Source organism: Myxocyprinus asiaticus, chromosome 23 (assembly GCF_019703515.2).
Source record: "Myxocyprinus asiaticus isolate MX2 ecotype Aquarium Trade chromosome 23, UBuf_Myxa_2, whole genome shotgun sequence".
Classification (NCBI taxonomy): Eukaryota; Metazoa; Chordata; class Actinopteri; order Cypriniformes; family Catostomidae; genus Myxocyprinus; species Myxocyprinus asiaticus.
Window position 1 is genome coordinate 23,620,628 of NC_059366.1, and position 27,313 is coordinate 23,647,940.

General features: G+C 37.5%; 2 protein-coding genes across 10 annotated transcripts; one reads left to right on the forward strand and one right to left on the reverse strand.

The window, feature by feature from the left end:
* Positions 1-3,563: 3,563 nt before the first annotated feature.
* Positions 3,564-9,327, reverse strand: LOC127414218 (KIF-binding protein). The gene is made up of 7 exons (XM_051652084.1): positions 8,856-9,327; positions 8,650-8,748; positions 6,334-6,413; positions 6,062-6,245; positions 5,724-5,817; positions 4,904-5,016; positions 3,564-4,779 (listed from the first exon to the last, which is right to left on the reverse strand). The coding sequence occupies exons 1-7, from the start codon at positions 9,291-9,293 to the stop codon at positions 3,901-3,903; spliced, it is 1,887 nt and encodes a 628-aa protein (XP_051508044.1). The 5' UTR covers positions 9,294-9,327; the 3' UTR covers positions 3,564-3,900.
* A 4,917-nt stretch (positions 9,328-14,244) lies between these two features.
* On the forward strand, positions 14,245-27,006 carry LOC127414053 (phosphoinositide 3-kinase adapter protein 1-like). Of its 9 annotated transcripts, none has more exons than XR_007892728.1 (17): positions 14,249-14,455; positions 15,145-15,573; positions 16,496-16,746; positions 17,675-17,819; positions 18,133-18,275; positions 18,689-18,821; positions 19,328-19,524; positions 19,862-20,030; positions 20,310-20,378; positions 20,852-21,130; positions 21,313-21,375; positions 21,863-22,065; positions 22,200-22,260; positions 24,096-24,263; positions 24,797-24,831; positions 24,965-25,035; positions 25,328-25,389. XR_007892728.1 is itself a non-coding variant. In XM_051651735.1 (17 exons), the coding sequence occupies exons 2-17, from the start codon at positions 15,165-15,167 to the stop codon at positions 26,351-26,353; spliced, it is 2,577 nt and encodes an 858-aa protein (XP_051507695.1). In that variant the 5' UTR covers positions 14,255-14,455; positions 15,145-15,164; the 3' UTR covers positions 26,354-27,006. The 9 variants fall into 9 exon arrangements, 7 of the variants coding, with proteins under 7 accessions (XP_051507702.1, XP_051507701.1, XP_051507695.1 ...); XM_051651735.1 differs by lacking the exon at positions 24,797-24,831 and adding an exon at positions 26,239-27,006 and having other exon boundaries at positions 14,255-14,455; positions 25,328-25,428; XM_051651737.1 differs by lacking the exon at positions 24,797-24,831 and adding an exon at positions 26,239-27,006 and having other exon boundaries at positions 14,255-14,455; positions 21,920-22,065; positions 25,328-25,428.
* Positions 27,007-27,313: the final 307 nt, after the last annotated feature.

Genomic DNA, 27,313 nt, shown 5'->3' on the forward strand with positions numbered 1-27,313 from the left:
TCGTAACCACGACGCACCTGGAGACCTGTTCTAGGGGAACCCCTCCCCATAGAAATGTCAGGTCGGTCCAAGGGCTGAAGAGGTGGCGACAGATCAGATGACAACCACGCGATGTGTCCCGCGTCGCCATGCCCATCTCGGGACTCGAGTCTGAAGCCAGTGCTGAAGCAGTCTCATATGCATCAACCCAAGCGGTGTGGCCACCGCTGAGGATGCCATATGCCCCAGAAGCCTCTGAAAAAGTTTCAGTGGGACCGCTGTCTTCCGTCTGAACGCCTTCAGACAGTTCAGCACTGACTGTGCGCGCTCGTTCGTGAGGCACGCCGTCATTGAGACTGAGTCCAACTCCAAGCAGAGAAAAGAGAGGCTCTGAACCGGGGGGAGCTTGCTCTTTTCCCAGTTGACCCGAAGCCCCAGCCGGCTGAGGTGTGTGAGCACCAGGTCCCTGTGCATACACAACACATCCCGAGAGTGAACTAGGATTAGCCAGTCATCGAGATGCGAACGCCCACTTCCCTTAGTGGGGCAAGGGCTGCCTCTGCGACCTTCGTGAAGATGCGAGGGGACAAGGACAGGCCGAAGGGGAGGACCTTGTACTGGTACGCCCGGCCCTCGAAAGCAAACCGCAGGAAGGGTCTGTGTCGAGGTAAAACCGAGACGTGGAAGTAAGCGTCCTTCAGGTCTACCACCGTGAACTAATCTTGATGCCGGACGCTCGCTAGAATAAATTTTTGCGTCAGCATCTTGAACGGGAGTCTGTGCAAAGCCCGGTTCAGTACTTGCAGGTCCAAGATTGGCCGCAACCCACCGCCTTTCTTCGATGAAGTAGGGGCTGTAAAACTCCTTCTTCATCTCGGCCGGAGGGACAGGCTCTATCGCACCCTTCCGTACAATGGTAGTGATTTCCGCGCGCAAGGTCGCAGTGTTCTCGCCCTTCACCGAGGTGAAGCGAATGCTGCTGAACTTGGGCGGACGCCTGGTGAACTGAATCGCATAGCCGAGTCGGACGGTCCGGATCAGCCATTGCGACGGGTTGGAAAGCGCGAGCCACACGTCCAAGCTCCGGGCGAGGGGGACCAAGGGGACAATCTCATCGGATGTACCAGCAGGTGGGGCCTCATGTCGGGGAGGAGCCTGAGGCACCACATTGAGGGGGCTTGAGCCCCGTGGCCATGCTGAGTCGAGGGACATCGAAGCACTTACCTGGCTCCTGATACCCACCATAGGATCGGTCGGGGAGGGGGGAGGAAGTATATCGTCCCCGCAGTCCGTCGGAACCATCCCGGTGTGGGGATGCTTGTGAGCGGTGCTCCGAGTCGAGGAACCAATTGTCGAGCTGCGAGGTTTCCACTCTAACCCAACGTCGGCCTGCGACTGGGTGACCGTACCCGAGGGAGGAAGCCCAGCCGAAGCCTCCGTGTTGGACTGAACGGGCCCGCTCTCTGATGCTGCGCTCGAGAGCTCATCGTCTTCCCGGGCTCCGAATAAGAGGTCGAACTCGCCCTGAGATGAGCCAGCGGTCTCATCCGAGAGCCCGAGCGGGGCAAGTGAGCGTGCTGAAGAATGGGAGGTCCGTGGGGGGATACCCGGCGGAGGTGCTCCCATTGAGGTCCCCAAACCCCCAGTGCTAACCGCCGCGGCCTTTTCATGAAGAACCGAGGCAGGGAGCCGCTGGGGTGGCTTGCTTTCTCACAAAGGCAAGCCGTAACCGCAATGTTGCCATGGTCATGTTCTCGCAGTGTGGACAAGACCCATCTTGGCAGCGGCCAGACACGTAAAACAGCGATCGTGGCCGTCAGAAGCTGAGAGATAACGACCGCAACCAGGAATAACACACAAACGGAAAGGCATCTTTAAAAAGCTCTTTTAGAAGAAAATATAAAGTTATTTCTGCCGAAGTGCCCAGGGAACCGTTAGTTGCACAGCTTGCTCTTTAAAAGCCTTTAAAAACCGAGCTCATGTTCCACAGTTTTAGCTGCAACTCAATTAAATGTTATCAATACAACAGGCACTGTAGGTACTTTCCTCTTTGCATTCAGCCTAACTAGTTATAATGATTGTGGCTACACAATCTTGACGGCTACTCTGCAAGTTTGTGTATGTGTGTGTGTATATATGTAGATACAGTACTGTGCAAAAGTCTTAGGTGCATTATATTTTTCACAAGAACAGTTATCTTAAAACGGTTATTTGATCTATTCTGTTTTAGTGTATCAGTAGGAAATATCAATTTTAGATTTCAACATTCCCTTTGCAAAGTCCTACAACAGATGTTATGGCCCCCACACAGCCCGGATCTCAACATGATTGAGTCAGTCTGGGATTACATAAAGAGACAGAAGCAAATGAGACAGACTATATAGATAGAAGAACTGTGGCAAGTTTTTCAAGAAGCTTGGAACATCCTGTCTGCCAATAACCAAGTAAAACTGTGTACCTAGGAGAATTGGTGCTGTTTTGAAGACAAAGATCGTCACACCAAATATTAACTTTTTTTTTTTTATGTTTGCTGTACTTTGTTTGACATTAATTAATAAATGAAAACTATTTATGGCATTATTTTTGAAGACATCCTCACTATGATACATTTTTCACAAGTGCCTAAAACTTTTGCCCATATATATTTTCTTATTTTACCTTTAACCAGGCAAGTCACTTAAAGAAATAGTTTACCCAAAAATGAAACATCATTTACTCACCCTTATGTCATCCCAGATGTGTATGACTTTCTTTCATCTGCTGAACTCAAATGAAGATTTATTGACTAATTTTTCAGCTCTTTTGGTCCATACAATGCAAGTGAATGGGTGCCAAAATTTTGAAGCTCCAAAACTCACATAAGTCAGCATAAAAGTAATCCAAAAGACTCCAGAGGTTTAATCAATGTCTTCAGAAGTGATACGATAGGTGTGAGTGAGAAGCAGATCAATATTTAAGGCCTTTTTTTAATATATAAATTCTCCTCCCTGCTCAGTCAATCTTTTAATAAGTTAACTTTCACATTCTTCTTCTTCTGTTTTTGGTGATTTACATTCTTCATGCATATCACCCTCTACTGGGCAGGGAGAAGAATAAGAATTTAAAGCAAAAAAGGACTAATATATTGATCTGTTTCTCACCCACACCTCTTCTGAAGATATGGATTAAAACACTGGAGTCATGTGGATTACTTTTAATGATGCCTTTGTGCTTTTAAGCGCATCAAATTTTTGCCACCCATTTACTAGCATTGTATGGACCTACAGAGCTGAAACATTCTTCTAAAAATCTTCATTTGTGTTCTGTTGTGAAAGTCATACACATCTGGGATGGCAAGAGGGTGAGTAGACGATGAGAGAATTTTCATTTTTGGGTGAACTGTTCCTTTAAGAAAAAAAAAATCGTATTTACAATAACAGCCTGACAGGAAGACAACAACTTCCTGAACACTAACAACATACATACATTAAATGAGTATTTTATATATTTATACAGTATAGACTAATGTAAATGTAATATGAATGTTAATATAGTGCGAAATTTGTTTTGACTGAGTAAGACAAATGGAAGAAAGTCAATTTTGTATTTTGCATTTATTTATTTTAGGCTAAGTAAACATACATTGTTTTTAACAGAACATTGTACTTAATTAAAATTTTACATTGCACATTAAAAATAAATTAGTGACTGTAAATCATGCAAATACATCAGTTCATAAAGACTTCTGATAAATGTTCCCAGGGTTACAAAGGCAAAGCATGAAGGAATTTCTTACAATGTTGTCCTGTGAATGCTCATTAGATACATCTAATCCTGGGATAATGACAGGCACAAAACAAAGGCTAGTGTATATCTGTCAGTGGTTCATATTTATGTGAGGGGCATTACACTCAGTACACATCAGAATAAACAGCCTATCATTTAGTTGGAGGTGGACATCGTGGATCTGATTCTATTGATCTTTAGAGGTAGCAGGGAGACCATCTCCTCACTCAGCTCTAACTCTGTTTCAACTGACTTCTTGGCTTCTGGGTGTTCCTTGCAGTATTGCACAACAAAGTTGTAAGACTCTAATGAGAGGGTGAGATTCTCCAACTGAGTGGCCAGGTTACTGGAGATAAACTTGGATTGTAATCTGGCCACACGGAATTTGGCCACTAACGCTGGCCTCAGCAAGTCATCCTCAAGCTTCTCTGGAAATTTGCCCTCTGGGGAGCGGATGGAGTCAAGAAACATCTGATAATACTTTATAGAGGAGGAACACAAGTGGTTAAACTTTTTAATGGTGTGCACATCTGGCTGATCTTGCTTGTCGGCCACTGCCAACTTCAAGTCCATCATCTCATAATAGGTTTCTGCAAGTTCAAACTGCATTTGCCGGCAAATTAACAGATAGTACTGAGCATTCAAATCCTTGCAGATTGGCTCCAGCATGTCAACACGACGCTTGTGCATCTTACAGCGCCGTTCCAGGTCCTGTTCAAAGAAGGCTAGGACCTTGAAGAGAGCGCTATGGTCCTGCAAGATCTCGATATGATCAGTCACGTGACCATCCATTGCAAAATACTCCTTGGCTTGGGCTACGTAGCCTTGACCCACCAGGAAGATGGCACGGGCTTCTTCAAAGTCTAATGGAAGGACACTGCTTACTTTCTCCTCCAGGCTGCAAATGGAGTCGAATGTATCACTTGAACCAAAAAGGATGGCGTTCTTTCTCCCCTTCTCTTTTTCTTCCTCTTCATTCCGACGTGCTCTCTTAAGTTCCTCCTGCCGATCCAAGTCTAGTTCTCCGATATTATCCTGTGCGATGGAAAGTCAATACAATACAAAACAATAACTGTCAATTTGAATCCATAAGTTCATGCAGTCTAAAAGAATAAATGCACAAAGAAGAGGCAAATCAATAATAAATAACAAGGGCTACCTCCAGAAGCTTTTTAGCATCTTGCAATAGATTAAGGCAATATTTGATCCAGCATCTGGCAATTTCAGCTCGCTTCTGAAGAAGTTCTTCACGCTTTTCACATTCAGCCTCACCTTTGGAAAGATCAATTGTAAGCTTATTGGATTTAATAATGATCTACATTTTAGAAAGTTTAAAGCACTTAAGATAGAAGGCAAGCAGAAAAAGACAAAATAAGTACTTCAGACAAGTTCTTGCATTATATGCAGTTGTAATATTATTTTGTAATACATTTATGCTGTAAAAATCAAGTTTCATGCCAACTTCTCCATATCTTCGAATTTCAAAGATATTTAATTGCTATAATATATATGAACCTTCATGAAGTCTCAGTCCCCTAACTTACCTATATGTTTATCTCTTAATATCAACAAAATATTAACAAGGATCTGTGAAGTAGGCTGAAAACACTATCTTACTAAGTATTTAGCATACATATACTCAAACAGAGTCACAGTTAGGACTCTTACCAATTCAGGATCTGGTGAAATAGAAGAAAACTGACAAGCATGATTACGGAATCACATCAGAATATCACAAGTGACAGCCCATATTAATTGCCATTGTTTCAGTATTATTAAAGTGAACGACAGTCTCTTTACAGATAAAGTTTCAATATGAGTGAAACTAAGGTCAACTGTGAACTGACAAGGAGTTTTGTTTTTCTTTATTAACCACCCACAGAGCATTCAGTAAAGCAAGGGAGGAAAATGCAGAACTATTTGTAACAATATTTTATAATATACAAGGTTAAACAGTCAAACACCACTCAAGAACCCACTTTCTTTGGCAGCTGCTTCTGAGGGGATTTCTCCAGCAAGTGTAGAAATGACACTAGCCGCAGCCAAACAGTGACGAGCCTCCATGTATCGTGTCTGTGATTCAATAACAACAGACACATACAATGAATTACTTTTATCTTGACCTGCAGTATCATTGGGAGCTCAATATACACACACACAAATGAAAAAATAAATAAAAAAACATTTATGATGTTAAAAGGTAAACATTTTAAAGCTTAAAGTTGTTCATACACATGGACCTAAATTATGATCTAACACTATTGCAATAGTGAACTGCTGCAATATTTGCTTTAATCAGGCTGTCTATTACTCATACCTTGGTGATGTAGTACTGTGACAGTGTGGCTGCATTAATGGCCCACTCAAGCGGCACAAACTGCTTGTACTCCAGCTGTCTCTGTAGAGTGCTGTGACAGTACTGTCCAGCTCTCTCATACTCCTCCAGATTCTTGTACACTTGAGCAAGGTAATAAAGTGTGTGAGTATATGCCATTTCAAACCTGTTGGCAGATAAGGGGAAAAGGGGGCTTGAGAAAGTTCCTGGTAACGCAATAATATTTTATAGTGGATTAAGGGAATGGATGCTACCTTCTTATCTTCTCTTGTTGGGATAATTCATCTCCCTCTGCCACAAAAAAATCTTGAAGATCCATTGGTGGTTGACCATCCTAATATGCAAAATGGGAACAAATGTTGGCACAAAACTTACTAATTTAATGTAGGCACTATTTAATGATCAAAATTCAGAAAACCAAGAACAACTAATTGCGTTCTCTTAAAAAAAATGAAAATTCTCTCATTTACTCACCCTAATGCTATCCCAGATGTGTATGACTTCCTTTCTTCTGCAGAACACAAATGGTGGCTAGAACTTGGACCTACAGATCTGAGATATTTTTCTAAAAATATTGGTTTGTGTTCTGCAGAAGAAAGAAATTCACGGATGGCATGAGGGTGAGTAAATGATGAGAGAATTTACATTTTTGCTGAACTATCCTTTAACTGATTTTAATGAAATAAATAATAATGCATTTTCTGAATCCCCTTATTAAATATCACATTGTTAAATGTAACGCACTGTTAGGTCAAAAGAGAATAAGTGGTTAATTCACGTAAAACAGTTGCCCCAAATGGTTTTACCACTACTGTTCGTTTGTGTGCAAATAATGTGCAGTAGTTTGTATTGTTTGAAATCTTTAGGATCTTAAGTGTAAAACATGTCAATAAAAGGAGGAAAAAATTTGGGAATGTAGCTGTGTTTTGATTTTTATTAAGGCAAACCATCAAGATGACTGTTAAGTACTATTGTGAATCCTGAGATGCCGTGCCAGCAGCACATAAAGTCCAACAATAATGCGGTCTATAGGCAGCATGCTTAAGTTTTGAAACATGGTCAGTTGAGTCTGATTCTATGCCGAAAAACTAATTAATGCATTCATGACCTCAAGATTAGATTATTGTAATGCATTACTGGGAGGATGTCCAGCAAGATCAATAAATAAACTTCAATTGGTTCAAAATGCAGCTGCCAGAGTGTTGACTAGAACTAAGAAATATGATCATATTAGCCCCATTTTATCATCGTTACATTGGCTACCTTTTAAATTTCATATTAATTTTAAAATTCTGTTAACTACATACAAAGCTATGAATGGTTTAGCTCCGCAGTACTTGAGTGACCTTCTGACACGCTATATTCTGTCACATTCATTACGATCGCAATATTCTGGCCTGTTAATAGTTCCTGGAATATCAAAATACACAAAAGGAGGTAGATCCTTTTCATATTTGGCTCCTAAACTATGGAATAGTCTCCCTAACACTGTTCGAGATGCAGACACACTCACTCAGTTTAAGTCTAGATTAAAGACTCATCTATTTAGCCAGGCTAATTTATCCATCAACTCAAAATTAAGCTGTTTAATTAGGTCTGCCGTAACCAGAAACCAGAAACATTGATTGTGATCTATAACTCTGCAATAAATTGAATTGGCATCTATGCTAATATTATTCTATTTGTTTCCCTGTCTCAACCTCGGGTTGAACAGTTCCGGCTGGATTCAGCTCCATTCCTGCTTCGTGCTGGACTCCACTGCTATGTGTCTCTGAGTGATGTTGACTAATAGTAGCCAGTGCCAGCCAAACATCACTTCAGTCTATTACGATGGATTTCAGAGGATGAACTGATGCCAACTCCAACCATAAGACATGGGATACTTAATATGCCATAGCCTGATCCTTGGACTTAGGATAGACCTCACCGAAATGACCGGCCGGTTGAACTGTGATGCACCAAACTGATCTCTGCCTGCATCACCTTGGTCTAATGATGGACTACACTCTTACAATGGAATACATAGACTATCAATTAATTGCCAACAAAACCAATGCAATCTATGTGAACTTCTGCAGTTAATCCGGGATGTACTTCAAAGACATTCTTCATTAATCTTACAGTTCATACAAAATCTTTGTTTAAACACTGACCCTTAACACTTACTTAGTTTAATAATTTGAAACCAAACACTATACACAAGTAATATTAGCATTATATTCATGATGTTAGCCAGAGGGGAACTGGCCACCACAGTGAGTTTGGTTTCTCCCAAGATTATTTTTCTCCATTAACCAACATCTTATGGAGTTTTGCGTTCCTTGCCACAGTCGCCTTAAGCTTGCTCACTGGGTTTCTAAATACAATTATTATTTAATTACTTACTTTTAAACATAATTCACAATCGTATTTTATCAAACTACACAATGATGACTAAGACATCATAGATATTACAGTTTCATTTTCTGTTAATGCATGATTTTCTGTAAAGCTGCTTTAAAACGATATGTGCATGAGTGGGGAAGTACTATAAAGCTATACATTTCGAGGAGATCATGCAACATTCACACCTCTTTCATGTAGCGCAAATACATTGATTCGGCAGTCTCCAAAAATCCTTGCGCTTTCTCGGTCTCATCTCTTCCAGCCCACAAAATCCCGAGCTGGTTCTGCAAAGATACACAAGGCGTAGTAGTAAACCAGCTATACTGCAAATTAATATAACTGTTAAGCTTTTATGAAGAAATATTCGGATACGCCGTGGATATGTATTTACCCGGGCCTGTATAAACAATGAGACGTTCTCCCGTGTTATTGAGCACTTGTCAATCAGTGTCATGCAGTTCATGAGGTGCTGCTCGCCGGCGGAGAGCTCCTCTGTTTCGATGTGGTTTACGCCGAGATAGTACTGGAGCACCGCGAGCCTCGCCGCTCGCAGTCCGGCTGGAGAATCTTCGGCGCACGCTTTCTCCGGTTCTCTATGCACCATCTGATCGGACTCACTGTTAGCTTCATTGTCAACCTCTCCTCCTTCTTCCTCGGTCTTGATTTTTTTTAAAGAACAGTAGATTTCCTTCAGTAGATCTCTGGCTTTGTATTTCGATCGGAAAGGGTTATTCTCAGGGTCTTTTCTCGACTCTACTTCTGAGAGATCTTGGGCATGGCGAAATTTCTCGCACACCACCCTCCACTCCGCACTCTGGTAGGCAGCCATGTTTTCCTTTAGCTATAATTATTACAAGTGTTCACCAGCAGAGGGCAGTGATGAGTAGTGCTGCTGGACAACCAAAAGGTGATGAGATATCAGAGCCCGATTGTCTGTCGCCATCTGCTGGAAGTGGGGGAGTTTTCTTTCTTTCTTTGTTTCTTTCCTTCCTTCCTTCCTTCCTTCCATCCATTCATCCATCCATCCACAGTACATTGTGACAGGTTCACAAAACAGTCCACACTGAAATAGGGCACTTAAACTGATAAAGGGATAGTTCACCCAAAAATGACAATTCTCTCATCATTTTCTCACCTTCATGCCATCCCAGATGTGTTTGACTTTCTTTCTTCTGCTGAACACAAACGAAGGTTTTTAGAAGAACATTTCAGCTCTGTAGGTCCATACAATGCAAGTGAATTGTGACCAAAACTTTGATGCTCCAAAAAGCATTTAAAGGCAGCATAAAATTAATCTATGCGACTCCAGTGGTTAAATCCATGTCTTCAGAAGTGATATGATAGGTGTGGGTGAGAAGCAAATCAATATTTGAAAAATCAAAAGTCCTTTTTTACTATAAATCTTTTCTTACAACCAGCCCTCCTAAGCGCTCTCTTCTCTCCTTGGAGTTCTTCTTTTGTTTTTGGTGATTTGCATACTTCATGCATATCTCAACCAACTGGGCAAGGAGGAGAAAGAAAAGAAAGAAAGGACGGATAAAGAAAAGGTAAAGAACAAATCAATCATATTGCACAACAGCCCATTAGGTGGCGATGTGCACGAATAATGCACATTTTCATTTTTGAATGAACAATTCCGTTAAGACCAGACTGAAATGATCAGGAACCTTGTTAGAAAATACTTAAAGATGCACAAAGTATTTAATTTTCTTCTTTAAAAAAAGTTTTACTCCTAAAGAAATAAATAGTAATTTTGAAACATATGTATAAAAACATGATCACTCACACCCTAGTTGTATATGTAACCATATAAAAGCTGTTTTATTTTACATGGAAAGGGCTGTCACATGACCAGCTGAATACTTCTTGCTTAATCTCAGTAAACACCCTGTTATTGGACACTTTCACTTATGAATTAAATTAATTATGGCTGACAGTGAAGAGTAAATGTCTACAATGGCATCAGTAACTAAAAAGATATTATTAGGTGTAAGTGTAAGTCCGAGATGACATAAAATAAATAAATAAATAAAAAAAAGATACTGAGTGCACTTTAAGCCACTCGTTTCTAACATTGGGATATTTCAAAAGGATACTGTATGCAGAGCAGTAGGCACCACACACAGCCAGAGACAGCACAAGGTTTGACTTTTCCTTATTTTACTTGTGTATCAGCAGTCCTCTGGTGTTTAGGAATAATAGCATGTATCCTCCTTTCTCCTTATCACCACAACATGACTGGGTAGTCAGTGTTTCTGATCACTCAGCAGGCATTGTTGACATGTAAATGTGGTGGTCATATGTAAATGTATTCATCTGCGACATCACAAAGTTGTGGTAGTTCAGAATGATCCGTTTCCGAAGCTTTACTGAAGCTTTTCAGTAAACGGTGTTTTTAGGCTGGGAAGTCTCTGAAAGTTTTGAATGAGTTATTGCATTAACAGAATTGAGTCAAAGTGCTCACAGAAGAGATGTCTCTGAGTGTTTCTTAAAACCTGCTATCAGACTGTGAAAGTGAATGTTCTGGAAAGTGATTTTGTGCCCTTTTGTATTGGTACAAAAAGGCGCTGCTCACTCACAGATCGCAGACTTATGGAGGGAACATAGATTTGCAAAAGAGAGTGGAGGAAGGAGGGTGCAGAACCAGTGGGTTTTCTATCTAAAGTTTTCCTGATTAAACACTGGGTCCCGCCATGATGGTTCTAATTGCCGCTGGACTGTTTATTGGTTGCAACCTCAGGCCTGCATAAGAAGCAATGTAAAAACTAACAATACGAGCGTTTCAGATGGAGAACAAAAACCATTATGTGTTAGTTGGAGTAAAAATGAGTTCAGGCTCAACTTTTGCTGTTGTTGGCTGAAATAACAACTGAAAGAAGTTTATGGTATCAACCTAAGTCGTCTTGGTTCATAGCTTTATCCACCCACTTCTTAAACTATGCTGGATGAGGTACTGTCAATAAACAGCCATTGTGACTGTCTAAAGGTGCGGCACTATGAAAATATGCCGATGCAACTGAAAACACTGGAGGATGGCAAAAGAAAACAGAATATGAATTGTTCACTTCAGGAAAAGGGTGGATAAGCAAGCAAAAGCAAGTTCAGCATCTTTAACTTGATGTGAGAAGCAATTGGCAGCCAGTGAAGTGAGAGAAAGAGAGGTGTTACTTGCAGTCTCATGGGCTCATTGAAGACCATATACACCGGAAAGCAGGAAAGCCACCGAGAGGAGCATTGCTGCAGTTCAGTCTAGGAATTATGAGACTGGATGTCCCATACTTTTGCTGAAATGAAGAGCCAATTGGGCCTATTGTTGCTGTTTTTTGACGGTGCAAAAATCTCAAGCTTTGGTCCTTCTGGTGTGACCGTGTATAACATCCCATGTTAAAGTGCTCAAAATGCTCAAGCCTCCTGTATTTGCACAGCAAAAAGATAGCAACCTGTGTGTTGCATGCTACAATAGGAAAGGTCTAATCTTCTGAATCTACATGGCTGGGCTGTCTGCACATCTACGCAATGAAAAACTGTACTGCGGTTGTACTTAAGCAGTACTCTTACATAAAGAATATTTGTAGTCCACCATAGTATAACCTGTAGTACATTGCAGTACAGCTGCAGTTCAGTGAACTGTCCCCAGTTTACTAAAGTACAAATATAATTTGGTGTAAGACATTTGCAGCGTAGCTTCACAACTTAAGTTCAGTGCAATAGAAGTTAAGCTGAAGGAAGTAGAACTGTTGTTCAATCCAGTTCAAAAACAGGTTTACTTAACAGCTACACTGCAAAATGAGGGTGCAATTACTCTGCTATTGCACTGTGCACTGTTGTTGACAGTAGTTTTCAAGTTGCACTGAACTAAAGCTTAACTGCTCTAGCCTAAATTTCTTCATTGTAGTAGCCATGCTGTGGTTAAAGCATTTGATCTTTAATACATTCATACATGCAGTTAGACAGTTAAATGTCCCTGTAAAATTGTATGGTTCAGTGGTAAAACATTAACTTGTTAAATGTTAGCTTAACCTCTAGTTAAGGTCAGCTGGTCAAATGTAGTCTTTAGTGCGAAAGTTTTAAAGTTTGATGGTGACACTTCGAAACATGTTAATGGTAATGTAATATTAATTTATTTGAAAATTAACTTACGGAAGTTACCAGCAAAGACACAGTGATATGAAATGATTAAAATCATCAATTCTAACTGCCAGAGTAAATGTAGCACAAGATGTGCCAGGTACTTTTTGAATAAGTAGCTTGTCAGCATTTGTGTGTGTAACCAACCCAGTCTCATGAAAATTCGTACATATTTTACGAGTTGGCTATTTCGTATGATTTCGTACGAGTTTGTTTGTATAAATTTGTACGATTTCATCACATGCAAATGCCCGGATGTCTAATGTGGAAGTAAGTGCGAGTTTCGCGCTCGAGGCTTTAAGGACGTGCTTATTAATATGATGCCCTTACCCAAACCCCTTATCTAAACCTAACTGATAAGTAGAGTGTGCAAACATGATAAGAAGCTGTTGTGTGTGACAGAAGCAAGTCATTGTCACTTAATAGGTGGAAACAATGTCCAGAGACGTCATTGGCTGTAGTGAAAGTCGTACGAATTCATACGAGTGCAGTCGTACTATATCATACGAATTTGCCGAATTTAGAAAAGTCATATGAATCCTTACAATTCACCGTGAGAGTGTGTAGGTGTAACTAATGACATGTTTTATACATATATTCTTTATATTATGCTGCCTATTTGCCAAATATGGTATCTTGGTTTTCTTATGTTGAGGTGTTTTTGTTTCAAATGTTCCCTAGCCATTTAAGGTTATCCTTCCCATGCAATATCAGACCTTGCAAGGTGGCGCTCTCCCATAACACCTACGATTGATGTTTCACATCAATAAAAAAACAAAAGATTGTTCACTTGAGCCTCTCTCATTAACTCTCTTATGGGGTCAATGACATCCTCAGCTGCCATAGGCTAGTGAGCCAACTGCAAGGATTTCTTGTCATTGGCTTAAACTAGAAATGCCTATGTTACTTTATGTGAAATCATATACAGTAAATGTTGTCCATATTGCTTTGTACACAGTGACAGGGACACATGCCAGCAGAACAGTGATGGTGAAACTGTGTCTACTTTGACTCGAATGTACCTGGAACACTGCAGAGGCTGCTAGTTTTTACTTCCTTCTTCTAGTCAATTGTGGGCTGAATAATGGCATTAATCAAGCCAGGGACTTTTCAGTGAAGTGCTGCATCTTTATTTGCCCATAGAGTTAAACAGTTACAGGGCAGATATATTAAATGTAATCGGTGCATATACTTACCAGCAATACAAACTTTTATCATTACCTGGCAAGCAGACAATGTTTTTTACATTGTTTTTAGGGCCCAAAATAATCTAGTAAATTATAATAATAATGGTATAACGTAAATGATGAAAAGAAAAAGGATAACATTTAAGATAATGCCAATACTTAGATATTGAAAATTTATTTGAAACCTTCTTGAGTAACTTTGGACTACACAACTGAACACGACCGCAACTGAATGCAAACCAGTGCTGTATGAAACTGTATAAGACTGGCTATGCTGTGCAATGAAAAAAATACTGGATGCTTTAAAGAGGCTACAGTGAAATGTTGTTAAACTGGTGTATAACCTCTGTGTTTAACTTCTCTGGGAAACTGCTCACGGTTTTCATGGTTACAATAGCTTACAGCAGCTCTAGCTGTGTCAGTTTAGGCAGCGCATTGCAAAGTGTTTTAGGAAGTGACGCTACCGCCCACCATCAGGAAATGGACTGCTTCTTTTAGTAGATGTAAGTCATGGTCGGAAGGCAGATCGGTCATGTACCACAGTCAAATAAGAAAAGTATTTTGATCGTAATGTAGACCGAGAAAGGAGATAAACAGAAAGCCACTGCAGGAAGGTGCAACCACTGTACACTGCCTGAAGGAAGGCAACATTTATTACATTGGGTGTCTTATCAAGGTGAGTAATTTTATATGTGTAGATCTAATTTATTGCTAAAAAAGATATGTCTGAATAAATAAGGCAGTTACTTAAGCTTTACAGGGTCAGCAAGCTTGAAATTTCATTGGGAACATCTGGATTCAAAATTGTGTATCCAAATTAACTTGCACACAGACAAACTGCCAGACAGAGCCTGGATTTTAGCAGACAGAAGATGACATATTACATTGTGGATATATTTTTGGTTGAAGAAACCAATTTATTTCTCAGTTTTCACATCACAGAATGTATAGACCTACAGCTCACCATTGAGACCCCTTAACAAAGCAGAAGTTCCTCAAAAACTCATTAATCACAAAATAAATAAGTTGCTTGGAGTGTATTTTATTCTAAACAACTGTAGTATATATTGTAATTTTAAAACAATGAGGATTTAATTCTCGTGACAAAACACAGGTTTAGACAGTGTTACAAACTGAGCTACCCAGTTTTGAAGAATGAAAAGAATGAATTTGAGTTCCTTAACATTTGAAGGGGCTTAAATAGCTTTTAAATGTGATAAATGTCTAACCAAGAGATTGTTCTGAATTATTGTACTATATCTTCTCCATTATTTAGAGTCTTTTGTCTAAATGTGCTCCACATGTGCTTCAGATTCAAGGTTAAGTGGCATATGTTAGATTAAAGCATATTGCATTGTTTTGCAGGAAAACCTGGATACTTCACAATGTGCGAGGTGTTAATTGTTCATACCAGCGAGGCCAATGAATGGGCCGAGTATCTGCAGCAAATCTTAGTGGCATCGTGTAACTTTATAGAAGGCTCCATTCTTTTGATTGATGTTTTTGAACAGAATGTGCTGGAAAATCAGGAACTATTTGACTTAGCATGTGTCAGCAAGTGCATCATGCCTTTGCTGTCTACTGTGTTTCTGGACATGCAGAGAGATCCAGAAGTGCTGGAGACTTTCCGGGAACTTCTTAAACCCCCTGAAAAAGTCATTGCATTTTTGTGTGGGGTATCAGAAAGTGAACTTTCAGCAGACTGTTTTGAACTCTGGGATCATTGGAGAAAACTCAGTTCAGAAGATGATCCTTCATTATATGTGTCGACAGTCCTTGAGTGCATTAATGATGGTATGTATTCTTAACATTCTCTGACAGTAGGATGCCTCATTCAGCATAAGACAATATTAACATTTGCAATATGGATCACCTCAGATAACTATCTAATACCTGGATATTGTTATTATTACTTCACCTCAGCATTTACATCACGCAGAGACTCAGAACCTGCTAAAGAGTGCACATGAATATCATTTAAAGGAATACAAGTGATTTCAGAGAGTTTTTTTTTTTTAAATGAGAGATTTATATTTGTGTATTTATATTTTATTTTATTTAAATACTATTTAATTTAATGCATTATTGAATGAAATGTAAGATAAATATTCTTCATAAAAAAGTAAAATTGATAACACTTTGTATATAACATTTTATAATAACTACACAGTATAAAGTATTTATAAAGTAGCAGTTTAGTTTCACTTTATAAACAGTAATAGTTTGCTACACTGAATATAAATTAATTGTATATTATCTGTATAAAGCCTATTAATGGATTAATGATTTCAAAATAATGAATATACTTATAAACTAATAATTTAGAAATATAAATACTGTGTAGTAGTTATTATAATGATTTACGTTAACACTTTAAAATACTGTTAGGTTCTATTTGTTAACATCAGTTAACAACATTATTTAAAATGAACTAACAATAAACAATAATTCTACAGCATTTATTCATCTTAACCTTTCAATATACACTTACACATTTTTAAAATCAAAAGTTGTATATATTAACATTACTGATTGCACAATGAACAATTACATTTTCATTAACTTACGTTAACAAAGATTAATAAATACTGTAAACAATGTATTGTTCATTGTTAGTTCATGATATTAATGCATTTACTAATGTTAACAAATGTAACCTTATTATAAAGTGCTACCAGATTTACTGTAATGTTTAACATATAATTTCTCCTTCAAGGATGTATTAGTCAACACCATGGCCAGGAGACGAAAGATGAAATTCAACTGGAAGAACGCAAGGATGAGTTCACATTATCTGACATTCCTGAGAGCGTAACTTTACCTGATGAACTAGAGTGGCATGAGGTGAACAAGGATGATGTTTGTCCCACTGATGAGCAAACTTTTTCAAGTGTCCCTGAGACACAAGAGGACCAGACCTGCCTCACTGTCCAACCAGACAGAATACTATGTGGGGTGAGTGCTGAGGTATATTTGAAGAATTATCTTTAGCAGTTTGAAGATGAGTGACAACTCTGTTTTGCATTCAAGTTCAAATTATGTTGATGGTTAGCACAAGAGACTCTTTCTTAAATAAAGATGGGAATATAAAAGTTATTAACACACAAGGAGGTGGCACAGGCGGATTCTAAATATAACTTTTCTAAGAATATGTCAGTGTCAGTGCAAGCATGAAGCTTACATGGTTTGAGATCATACTTTTTTGTGCATTTCAAATCAGATATAAAGACAACATGGATTTTTGGGCCCTCTGGCTGAAAGAGGCTTGAATGAGATGATTTACAACACTCATTTCAATGATTTGATGAAAGAAGAATGTTGTAGACAACTGCCCATGCTGGCCTTTTTTTAAATGTAATATTCTTTTCCAATCAATGAAGTTGTCTTCTTTTCAAGCCTGCCAAAGTTTTTCCTCTGTGTATTTATTAATATCTTAAATACACCATGAAGTAATTTAGTACTTTTTAATATTTAATCTGTAATCGTTTTGGTTATGTGAGAACATATGCTTAAAGTAAATGCTTAATTTAATTCTATGAAAGAAGAGTTGCTTTATAGGTCACGCAGTGTGTCAGAATTTCAGCGTTTAATGTGACATTTATTAGATGGTTTGGTAACATTGTGTTAAAGTTTTTTATTTTTTATTTTTTTTATTTTATTTTACTCAGTATCCTCTACAATTAAAAATTATGTGGTAGAAAATATTTTAAATGGTTTTTACTTTTTGAAGTTTGGTGGTTTACACTGTTGTAAACTATAGCCCTTTGCTCATTCAGCATTTCATTTAAAAGCATTTGCTGAATCGACATAAGACTAATTTTGGATTAGCCAGTGTTACTGTACCTCAAGCCACAGTTTCTCATGACTTTCCCATCATTTGTCTGTCCCTATATAGACTTGCATAATTATTTATATAATCTTGGTTAAGAAATTCACCGGTGAGGGCAGCGTGGAGGTGGAGTTTCACTCTCAGCACTCAACACCTAAACGAATGCCTGGAACTCTTGTAAACGAGTGTATTGTTACTGTACAGTCACCTGGTAAGACCAAATGCACCAAAAAGAGGAACATTTTATGTTAGTTCCTCCATTCTGCTTTTCACTTTCAATTGAATTTACATATTGTTTCCTGTGTATGTGGTCATTGTCTATAAAATAAGCAATGTGTTTGAGGTTTTGACAAACTTTTGCTTTCTAAACAACATTTGTTTATTTTCTAAAGTTCATCTGGTGTTGTTTTGTTTTCTTATCAATGCATATGTTTGTGTTCTAATGTTTGTCTAGTTTTGTTTTCTAATATATGTTGTTTGTTTTCTAAAGTTTGTCTGGTGTTGTTTTGTTTTACTTTGTTTAGATATGCCAGCTGGAAATGTGTCTTTAACTCTTTATAATAATGAGTCTGTGATCTGCTCAACGACAGTAAAGTATTACACAGAAATTGAGGAAATTTCCAGATATCTAGAGAAAGCTACTGATCCTATGCAGTTCATGTGTCAGGTAATGATGATACTTCAAAACAGTTAGTTAAAAACATACAGTCTTTCTTGCAATAAAATAGGTTACATATACTACAAAGACCCAGTCATACTGAAGTAATTTAAAGCCCTCAGGTTCAAAGGTGGTCTGGTACTGAACAACAGATGTCTGGATGGCTCAGTAACTCAGTACTGCATAGTTAATTGATTAGTCTATAACAATAAAAGTCCATAAATTCTTTCCTGTCCTGAAACAGGAACAAAACACAGCTGTTAAAAATAAACAGCTTATCATAAAAATGTATCAATTAATTTTTTTACACCATAATATTTTCCTAACACCTTTTAATCCTTTCATTTAATCCTTCTGCTAATAACTTTTATTTAAATGGAGATTTTATTTTTTTTTTTGATCCTATAAAATTAAATTTTCAGGCATTTGATATCACATCAAATGTGCCCGATTCCCTGGATAATTTGCTTGCTGACTCTCTTAAAGAACTAATGCCTCTGAATGGATTACAAATATTTGGAATTAGTCAAATTGCACAGGAGAACACACCAGCAAGTAAGTGATTTAATGCTAATTTTGTATTTACTTATTATGAAGGTAGGTTGATTATAACACTAAGTTAACGCTTTATTGCTTCTAGCTGGATTTCTTATTTGTTTTTAATCAAAGACATTATTTTCAAGGCCATTGACAATAAACCGTGTCAACAGAAGGAATGCTTTCAAACCTCTTGTGTTTGTCAGATGTCAAATTTAGTTATTTGCTTGCAGGGGCTGTTTAAAATGTGAAAAAAGTGTATCATTAAATGATCTATGTACTGCACCTTTCAAAATGATTTGGGATTTGGCTTGAAATTTGGAGACAGCAAGAATGAGATGTTGCAATTGTTTTGTGGACTGTTTTGGCCAAAATCTAGTAGGAGTCTAGTGATTTACAAGAACGGTGGCCGGACGGATAATTATCTCAAAAGCAGGAAACATTGATATTTCCTTTTAAATCATTTAAATCATATTAAGTGATGAAATCATTAAACGTCAAGAAGAAATTTTTTTGCCTCTCAGATCACCGTGACGTGGAACTCCCAACACTGCTTCACTTCTCAGCCAAGTATGGGTTAAAGAAATTGACATCTTTGTTAATGCGGTGCCCTGGAGCCTTGCAGGCCTACAGCGTGATGAACAAAGATGGAGATTACCCTAACAAGCTGGCAGAGAAGAGTGGCTTCTCCGATTTAAGACAGTTTATGGAGGAATATGTTGTGAGTTCATTGACTAAATTTTTAATAAAGATTTGGCTAAATGCTTTGAATACATGATGCATGCAAAACTAAATATCCTTGTCATGCAAAAGACATCCTGACACAACAGGATTAGATTTAGAAAGAAGTATTATGGGCAAGATCATTGCATGGAATATTAGTAATGGAAATGTTAATATTCAGTTATGTTATATACTGTATATGCTTGGTTTATAATCAATATACAGTTATACAGCAGTATTTGTGGATTGCTTATTGCCTATAGCAATATTCTAAGATGTCCTTTATTTTAAAATTATGATTATGCAAAACTTATTTTGCTTCATTAACAAAACAGGAGACAGTGGACTTAGTGAAGGCCCACATGGAGGAGTCCCAGACCACCCCTGGAAATGAAGATGTCTATGAGGATATGTTGACAACTTCCCATAATTTCATCACAAGTTATGGGGATAGTGAGGACATTTATGAGTGCATGAAGAATCTGAATCCTAATATGGGTTTGGGTATGGCACTCTTATTCAAAACTTGAGTATACATTTTTTGCTCAATAGCATTGCTGAAGGATATTATAACATGTTATTATATAATTTACAGCAAACAGATTTTATGCTAACCCAACAAAAGTCACCAATGAAAATGCACATGCCACATGGCAGATAATAAAGTCACACATGTAGAAATGAGGGGACATGTTTAATAGGCTTACTGCATGTAAATACATTTAAGATGTTGTGAAAAGGTGTAATAAAATATGTACGTATATACAATCCATATTTCTACAGATGATGACTTAGAATGTGTTTTGGAGGACTCCAACCCTGAGGAAACAATGCTGAGAAATTTTTTTGGAGGTACAACAATAGTCATTTATGTCTGCAAAGACCTCACATTGTCATGGAATTGCATCTATAATTTAATAAGGGCATAATACAAAAATGTCCAAATGCCCTTCCACTTGTCCTTAATGTAGATATGGATATGCCAAAATTCTTCTAGCCTCTGGAAACCTATTATTTAAAAACATCACCAAGGAAGCTTCATTTGAGAAGTACCACAATATTATCCTCATATTTGAATAGCAACACATAGGGAAATGGGGAAGCAATCAAAACTAGATTAGATTAGACAGTTGGCCTAGCCTTACTGAATTTGATTCTGCTTTTGTGGAAATTTGAATCTAAGTCTGCAAAGTGTGCAACTGTTATGAACCAATTTTGAGCCTTTTATATGTTTTAACTGTCAAATAATATGACACCAATACTTTCTTAATTTGAAAACCAAAGTGACATACTGTTACTCTACTAAGTCTTGAAGTCTCTTTTAGCACAACCGGACAAGTGTTTACAATCCTTTGAACATAATTCAACCAATGGTGGATATTCTGACATGGATGGTGATGAATACCATGACATTGGTGTTGATCCGGAAATCTATGGGGAAATGGAGGACGACCTGTATGACGTGTGCTGCAGTGAGCAAATTTATGACACCGTGGAGCCTCCTTTCAGCATTGGTCCTGAAGTTCTCAAACGCCCACCTGCACCCATTCCACGGCCACCCAATCTGCCAGAGCCTGAAGATAATACAACCTACATTTCTAAAGGTAGAAAACAAAAGTGAACCACAGTTCAGGTATAGCTGATCTAATTTTATTTGCTACTATTTCAAGTTATTGACACTTGAAAAACAGGTGTACTGCATTTCTTAAGTCACCGAAAAACAGTCCCTGATTCACAATTGCAGTGTTTTTTACTATGAGAAAATTGTATTTTGCATCTTTTACAGTGTTTTGCCCCAAGGACCCTGTATACACATTAAACAAAAAGCCAGAGAGAGATTCATCTTTAGGTATGAAAGTGTTTCAGCCTTAATGACATCCATATGTTATGGGAGGTGTGCATAAGCATGGATTCATTAAGTTGAAAGTAAAAGTATAATATGATAATTAATTGTCACACTTGGGGGCAGCACGGTGGCTCAGTGGGCAGCACTGTTGCATCACAGCAAGAAGGTCCCGGGTCAACTAGGCCTTTCTGTCTGGAGTTTGCATGTTCTCCCCGTGTTCGCATTTCCTCCAGGTGCTTCAGTTTCCCCCACATTCCAAAAGACATGCAGGTTAAGTTAATTGGAGACATTCAATTGCCCGTAGGTGTGAGTGAGAGTGTGATGTCTGTGTGTTGCCCTGTGATGGACTGGCTACTTTCGGCCTGAGACAGCTGGGATAGACTCCAGCACTATCTGTGACCCTACATAGGACAAGTGGCTATAGAAGATGGATGATGGATGAATTGTCACACTTGTCTTGAACATAAAATGTCCATCCCTGTTTTTCAAGAACCTGTACCGCTGGTGCGAGATAGGGACATGAGCAGTCACCATGACCCCTTTGCAGGTATGAAGACCCCTGGACAGAGGCAGCTCATCTCTCTGCAGGAGAGGGTCAAGGTGGGTGAGCTGACCGTTGAAGAGGCAGTGCAGGAGTTCAAGGCTTGGCAGTTTGATCAAGATAAAAGATCACACTCCCTCCGCTTTCAACAGGTAAAAAAAAGTCATGATATTTGTTGAAATAGAAGGCTGTCAAATGAATTATGTGTGTGTGTGTGTTTTGTTGTTTCTGCAATTTCTGTGACAACAGCAACTTTTAACCTTGCAAATGTGTGACCTACTTCAAGGAAAATTTGCAGAGATTAAGAAACAGCATCACTCGGCGCTGTAGAGACAAGGGGACAACTGGTAAGGAAACACAGGACACTTATGCCACATGTCGTTTATCTATGTACAGTGGTTCAAAAGTCTTAGTCCACATCTGGCATTCAAAATCTAATTTAAAAAACCTGCAAATAAATGTGAAGTTTTAGAATTTTGAAAACATTTAAACTAATGTTTTGATGGAAAATAATAAGATTGTTTCAGCTAAGCAAATTTTTGAAATTGACTATGTACAAAAAGTCAGATTTTTTTTGCTTTCATTTTGAAATCATGCCAGGATAACATAGATCATCAAATTTTGCTCAAACCTGTGGAATCCATGCCCACTCAAATGCATGCTCTCATTAAAGCAGGGGTGGGGAACCTTTTTTCCATTGCACAAAATGCAAATTATAATTTCTCATCAAAATAAAGTTCTTTAATACACAATATAAATGCTCAAAGTTTAAATATTAAGAGTTTCTCACATACCTTTCACCAACAAATAAGCCTTCAAAAAAATAGTGGACTACATTCAGGCTGATCAGATGCAGAGCAAGCAATAGAACTGAACATAGCTTGTGCTGAAAAAGTTAAAAAAAATAATATATTTTTAATATATAATTAGTTTTTATTGGTTATAATCACATTTTAACTTTTTAAAATGATAAAAAATTCTACATTCTATCAATTAATATTATTTGGATATTGGAATTGTATATATAATAATGATATGAGCTGTCAGTGTGTGAAATAATATGTACAATTTACATGTAATAACATTAAGTTTACATTCATTTGTATAACAAGCGATATAATGGTACTGTCACTTTTAGAGTTTAACATGCATCTCACAGATTTGCGAAGGTATTGCTGTTCATTTATTAAGGAGAGAGAAATCTCATTTTTTTAAGCACATCTGTGCTATTTGTAATTAAAATTAATATTTCTTTCTACTTTTTTATCTGACTGTAAAGAACAGAAAGGATTTTAAAAGACACATTATTCAAGGAAAATGGAGTGCGGAATCTCATCTTTGATGGACACACATTACATGGAAGAAATGGTCCGTTTTAATCTCAAGCACTTTTCAATAAATAACAAGGCAATTTTCCAGGTATTCCAGTACTTTTCTAAAAGCTAAATTTAAGCACTTTAAGCACTTCAAGGACCTTGTGTGAACTCTGTAAACAGTGTTGGAAAAAAGTACGGTAGGGGTAAAATCAAGCAATAGAAAGATTATGATGTTTGACGGGTCATTCAATTTATGATCACATGGACAGAAAACAAGGTACCAAATTTCAAAATATCGAGTTTTGCCGCGATATGTTTAGTCATTTTATTGGTTTGCGATATATCCAAATTCGATAGGATATTGTCCCATCCCTATTATTCTACAATATTTTGCATTGTTATCATTGAAAATTATTTTTAATAATTATTTTAATTGTATTTTTTCTTTCTTTTTTTTTTACAGTTAGTTTAATCAGGGCCTTTTTTTTTTTTTTTGCTTTTCAAATTATTTCTCAAATGACCTCACGGCACAGGTAAAATGGTCTCTCGCGGGCTGTATACGGCCCTGAGGCCTGACGTTCCCCACCCCTGCATTAAAGCAAATGAGGATCAAACTTTCCAACTTTTCAAAAATTCAAGTTTTCACTCAAATTGTTAAGCTGTTAAAATAAACTATAATAAAAATATATATTAAATTAGAAAAATGCTAAAAGTATTGTCAGAATTTAACTTTGGAACACCACTGTAAACAATATCTGTTAATTACGTTATAGCGTGCAAGAATATTCAGTATTGCTCTGTAAAGGCACAAATTTTTTTTTTTTCTGTTTTTCATCAGTTTTTCTGTTTTCTGTTTGTACCATTAGATCTTAAGATTACACCACCAATGCAAACAAACGTTCAGTGGGCGTCTCATGTGAACATGAATTGCGTAGTATATGAACACACACCTCGATTGATTACCCAACCCCCTCCTGTTAGTAGACCGCTGCAGAGAGGAACCTGGCAGACAGGAAGCACCTCCAGCACTTCTAGTATGTAATAAATAACTTCTTTAATCTCACGCAATAATATAGTCTGAAAATGATACTAGTAATAACAGAAACTGTGCAATTTACCCTGCTTTACAGCCCATTCTAAAGATTTAATTTGGTAGAATGTCCAGATATGGGTTTTAGTGGAGACTTATTGGATCTTTCTGCCTGATGAATATCATAAAGTACACAAGTGTGACCAGAGATGAATAGTATGGCCTTGATGGTTTATTACCACAGGGATAAGCAGAACAGGTTATCTGTAAACTGTCTTATTAAAACTTAAAGGGATTGTTAATTCAAAAATGAAATTCGCTTATCATTCACACACTCTCATGTTCTTCCAAACCTGTATGACTTCTTCCATAAAACACAAAAGATATTAGATAGAATGTTAGTCTCAGTTACCATTCACTTTAATTGTGTGGAAAAAAGATGCAACGGAAGTGAGTGGTGACTGAGACTAACATTCTCCTAACCTAGAAAAGATGGAACCGAGATATTCATCAAAACATCTCCTTTTGTGTTTATAGAAAGTCATACAGGATGACTTTACCAAGACATGAGGGTGAGTAAATTATGACATCATTTTTATATTTGAGTATACAATTTTATTTTATTTTTTTTTTTAAGTCACAGAACTGATGTTTACAACTATAGGGCATTTCAACAATGTAATTCCAAGTGTTTGACATGAGCAGGTAGTGGCAGTCACAGACTGAGCATTCAGAGCACTGTCAGCAACAGCAGTGGGGCAGATGGCGAATGTGAGGTAAACTCATATACTTTTATAATTTTTCTAAATCATTTGGATGATTACAATAATAATAAGCGCTATTACCTGAATCAAGGTTTAGACTGTATTGTTAAAATGTATTTCATCTGGTGAAAATGTATAGATAATTTTATAGTAGAGAAGGATTTCCTTTATTTTGCATGAAGATAAATGCAGTAAAGACAAATTTGAATCAACCATATAAGAAATTGCAGTACACTCTTAATATTTGCTATGTCTTTCTATATTTTTTTTTCTGTTTAAAATGTGTTCACTTGCATGGTTTAAGGAGCCTCCGGATATTCCGCTTCCACCACGGCCATCCCGCCCTATAGTGGATACTCCACCAGTACTCCCTCCACCTAGAGTCCCGCCACGCACAACAGAGCGGTAAGTGTCAAACAACTGCATTGGATAAGTTAAGACATGTTTTTTAGTCTTGTCATGGCAGTACTGTGAAGTGCTCTTGTAACTACACTTTAGAAGTAAATTAAAAACAGAAGAGCCATGTTCCACAGCAAGTCTTCAGATGGGAACGTGTTAATAGAGAGTTTAGGGCTTGAACTTTTTTCTTTTTTTCTGAAAAGTTTCGAAAAGTATTATCTGATGTACCAGATTACTGGATAAAAGTTTGTAGGTGAAGCAAAGATGGTTCAAATATGAAACTCTACACCTCCCCATGTGACAAACCACAGCATCAATCAAACTCTTCCAACCACAAACTCAGAGTTTGCTTAACTTTCCATCAGTAACTTTATCATGTATAAATATAAAACTTTAAATTATGTGAAGAGGTGAATTTGGTTCCACAAAATGAAATGCAGATCACTGTGTAGTTTAGAGGTGGCCTTAAATACTTAAACACTGTTTTTGCAAGGGAGATATGACCAATCACAATTGAATATGCTAGTAAAAAATAACTCAGTTCAAATTTTATAATATTCAAATATTTCGATGAGGTCATCACTGACTGTTACATTTTGAATGCTTAAAATTCTATTAATTTAAGTCAAAGAGAGATTTTCAAAATGTAATCTTACATTTTTTTAGTATCAGATTTACAAACCCCCAAAATATACTGTAGCACACCCAAGGCTGAAAAAGCTTAAATTATCTACAAAATAAAGTTTGAATGGAGCTCATTGAGAAAATAAAGTATTCATGGCAAGAATTCATTAAAATTTAACCCACTGTCTCTAGGGAAAAGGAGAGCATGCTGAACGAGCGCTATGTATCAACTCCTATCCGTCCTGTTCCTCAGGATCCCCCTCAAAGGCCTATGATACCTCCACCCCTACCGAGACGGACGTGGTGATGGTCCACTTCAAAATATGTGGCGTTTGATCTGTATGACTGCAGTTTTGGTGTCCAGCCTTTCAAATCTGTAAAAGTCTCTTCAAGAAGGGGCAAAAGACAATGGATCAGTGTCCAATTCTTCAAGTGTTTGAGATGATCTAGACTGACTTGCAATGAAAACAACCATTATAACTTTTATAAAAGTTAATTTATAAAAAGTCTTCAGCTAAAGTGATGCAATATGGGTTCACTGATATGGCTGCTTGTTTGCTACAGTATGTACAGCTTTTCATTTTGTGCTCTCTGCGTACAGTTAGTTAAAGCAAACATCAAACTCAAGAACTTGCCTACCTTTTTTATTAGAATTCGGTGCAATGAAGTACTGTTTGTGTTGACTGCGTTCAGTGGAGATCAGATTTAAAGTTGACTGGTTTTCTCTGTTTTTAACATTTATTCATGAATGCACTTTTCACTGCTGGCTACAATATTTGTATCACCTTAAAGCTGAACATTGTGCATGAAACTAAGCAGAAAATGAAAGTGGTGCATTTTACAGCACAAAATGTGTGAATGCATAGTGTGAAGAAAACAAGGGACAGTCTGTGTATGTGTTACTGTTCTGTTTGTTAATGTTTGTTGATCCATGGTGACTGATTAAACATTTTCTTTCTGTGTTTGTGTGGAGTGGATGGATCAATCTGAAACCTGAATGGATGAACCTGAAAACAAACAGAAAAACTATTTTAAGTGTGTGTGTAGTGTTTTAAACACAAGGATTAAATAATAATAATAATTATTATTATTATAAGTGTTATTATAGTTGTTTATATTATATTAATAATATGTGAATATAATATAAATAATTATATTAATAAACACGATCAGCACGTGTGATTTTGGCTTCATGCATTTTGGATTTTTAGTTTGCCTGATTTTCAAAACATTGTCATTCATCTACTCGAGGATGAGTTGGTAATTT

Excerpts from the sequence above, each read along its gene's own strand:
- LOC127414218 (XM_051652084.1), bottom strand. The coding sequence starts at position 9,293 with ATGGCTGCCTACCAGAGTGCGGAGTGGAGGGTGGTGTGCGAGAAATTT. Across the intron at positions 8,749-8,855 it reads CATTGTTTATACAGGCCCGG|AACCAGCTCGGGATTTTGTG; the intron begins GTAAATACATAT and ends GTATCTTTGCAG. Across the intron at positions 4,780-4,903 it reads ATGCTAAAAAGCTTCTGGAG|GATAATATCGGAGAACTAGA; the intron begins GTAGCCCTTGTT and ends TCCATCGCACAG.
- LOC127414053 (XM_051651735.1), top strand. The coding sequence starts at position 15,165 with ATGTGCGAGGTGTTAATTGTTCATACCAGCGAGGCCAATGAATGGGCC. Across the intron at positions 18,822-19,327 it reads ACAGGAGAACACACCAGCAA|ATCACCGTGACGTGGAACTC; the intron begins GTAAGTGATTTA and ends TTTGCCTCTCAG. Across the intron at positions 22,066-22,199 it reads ACTCCCTCCGCTTTCAACAG|GAAAATTTGCAGAGATTAAG; the intron begins GTAAAAAAAAGT and ends ACCTACTTCAAG.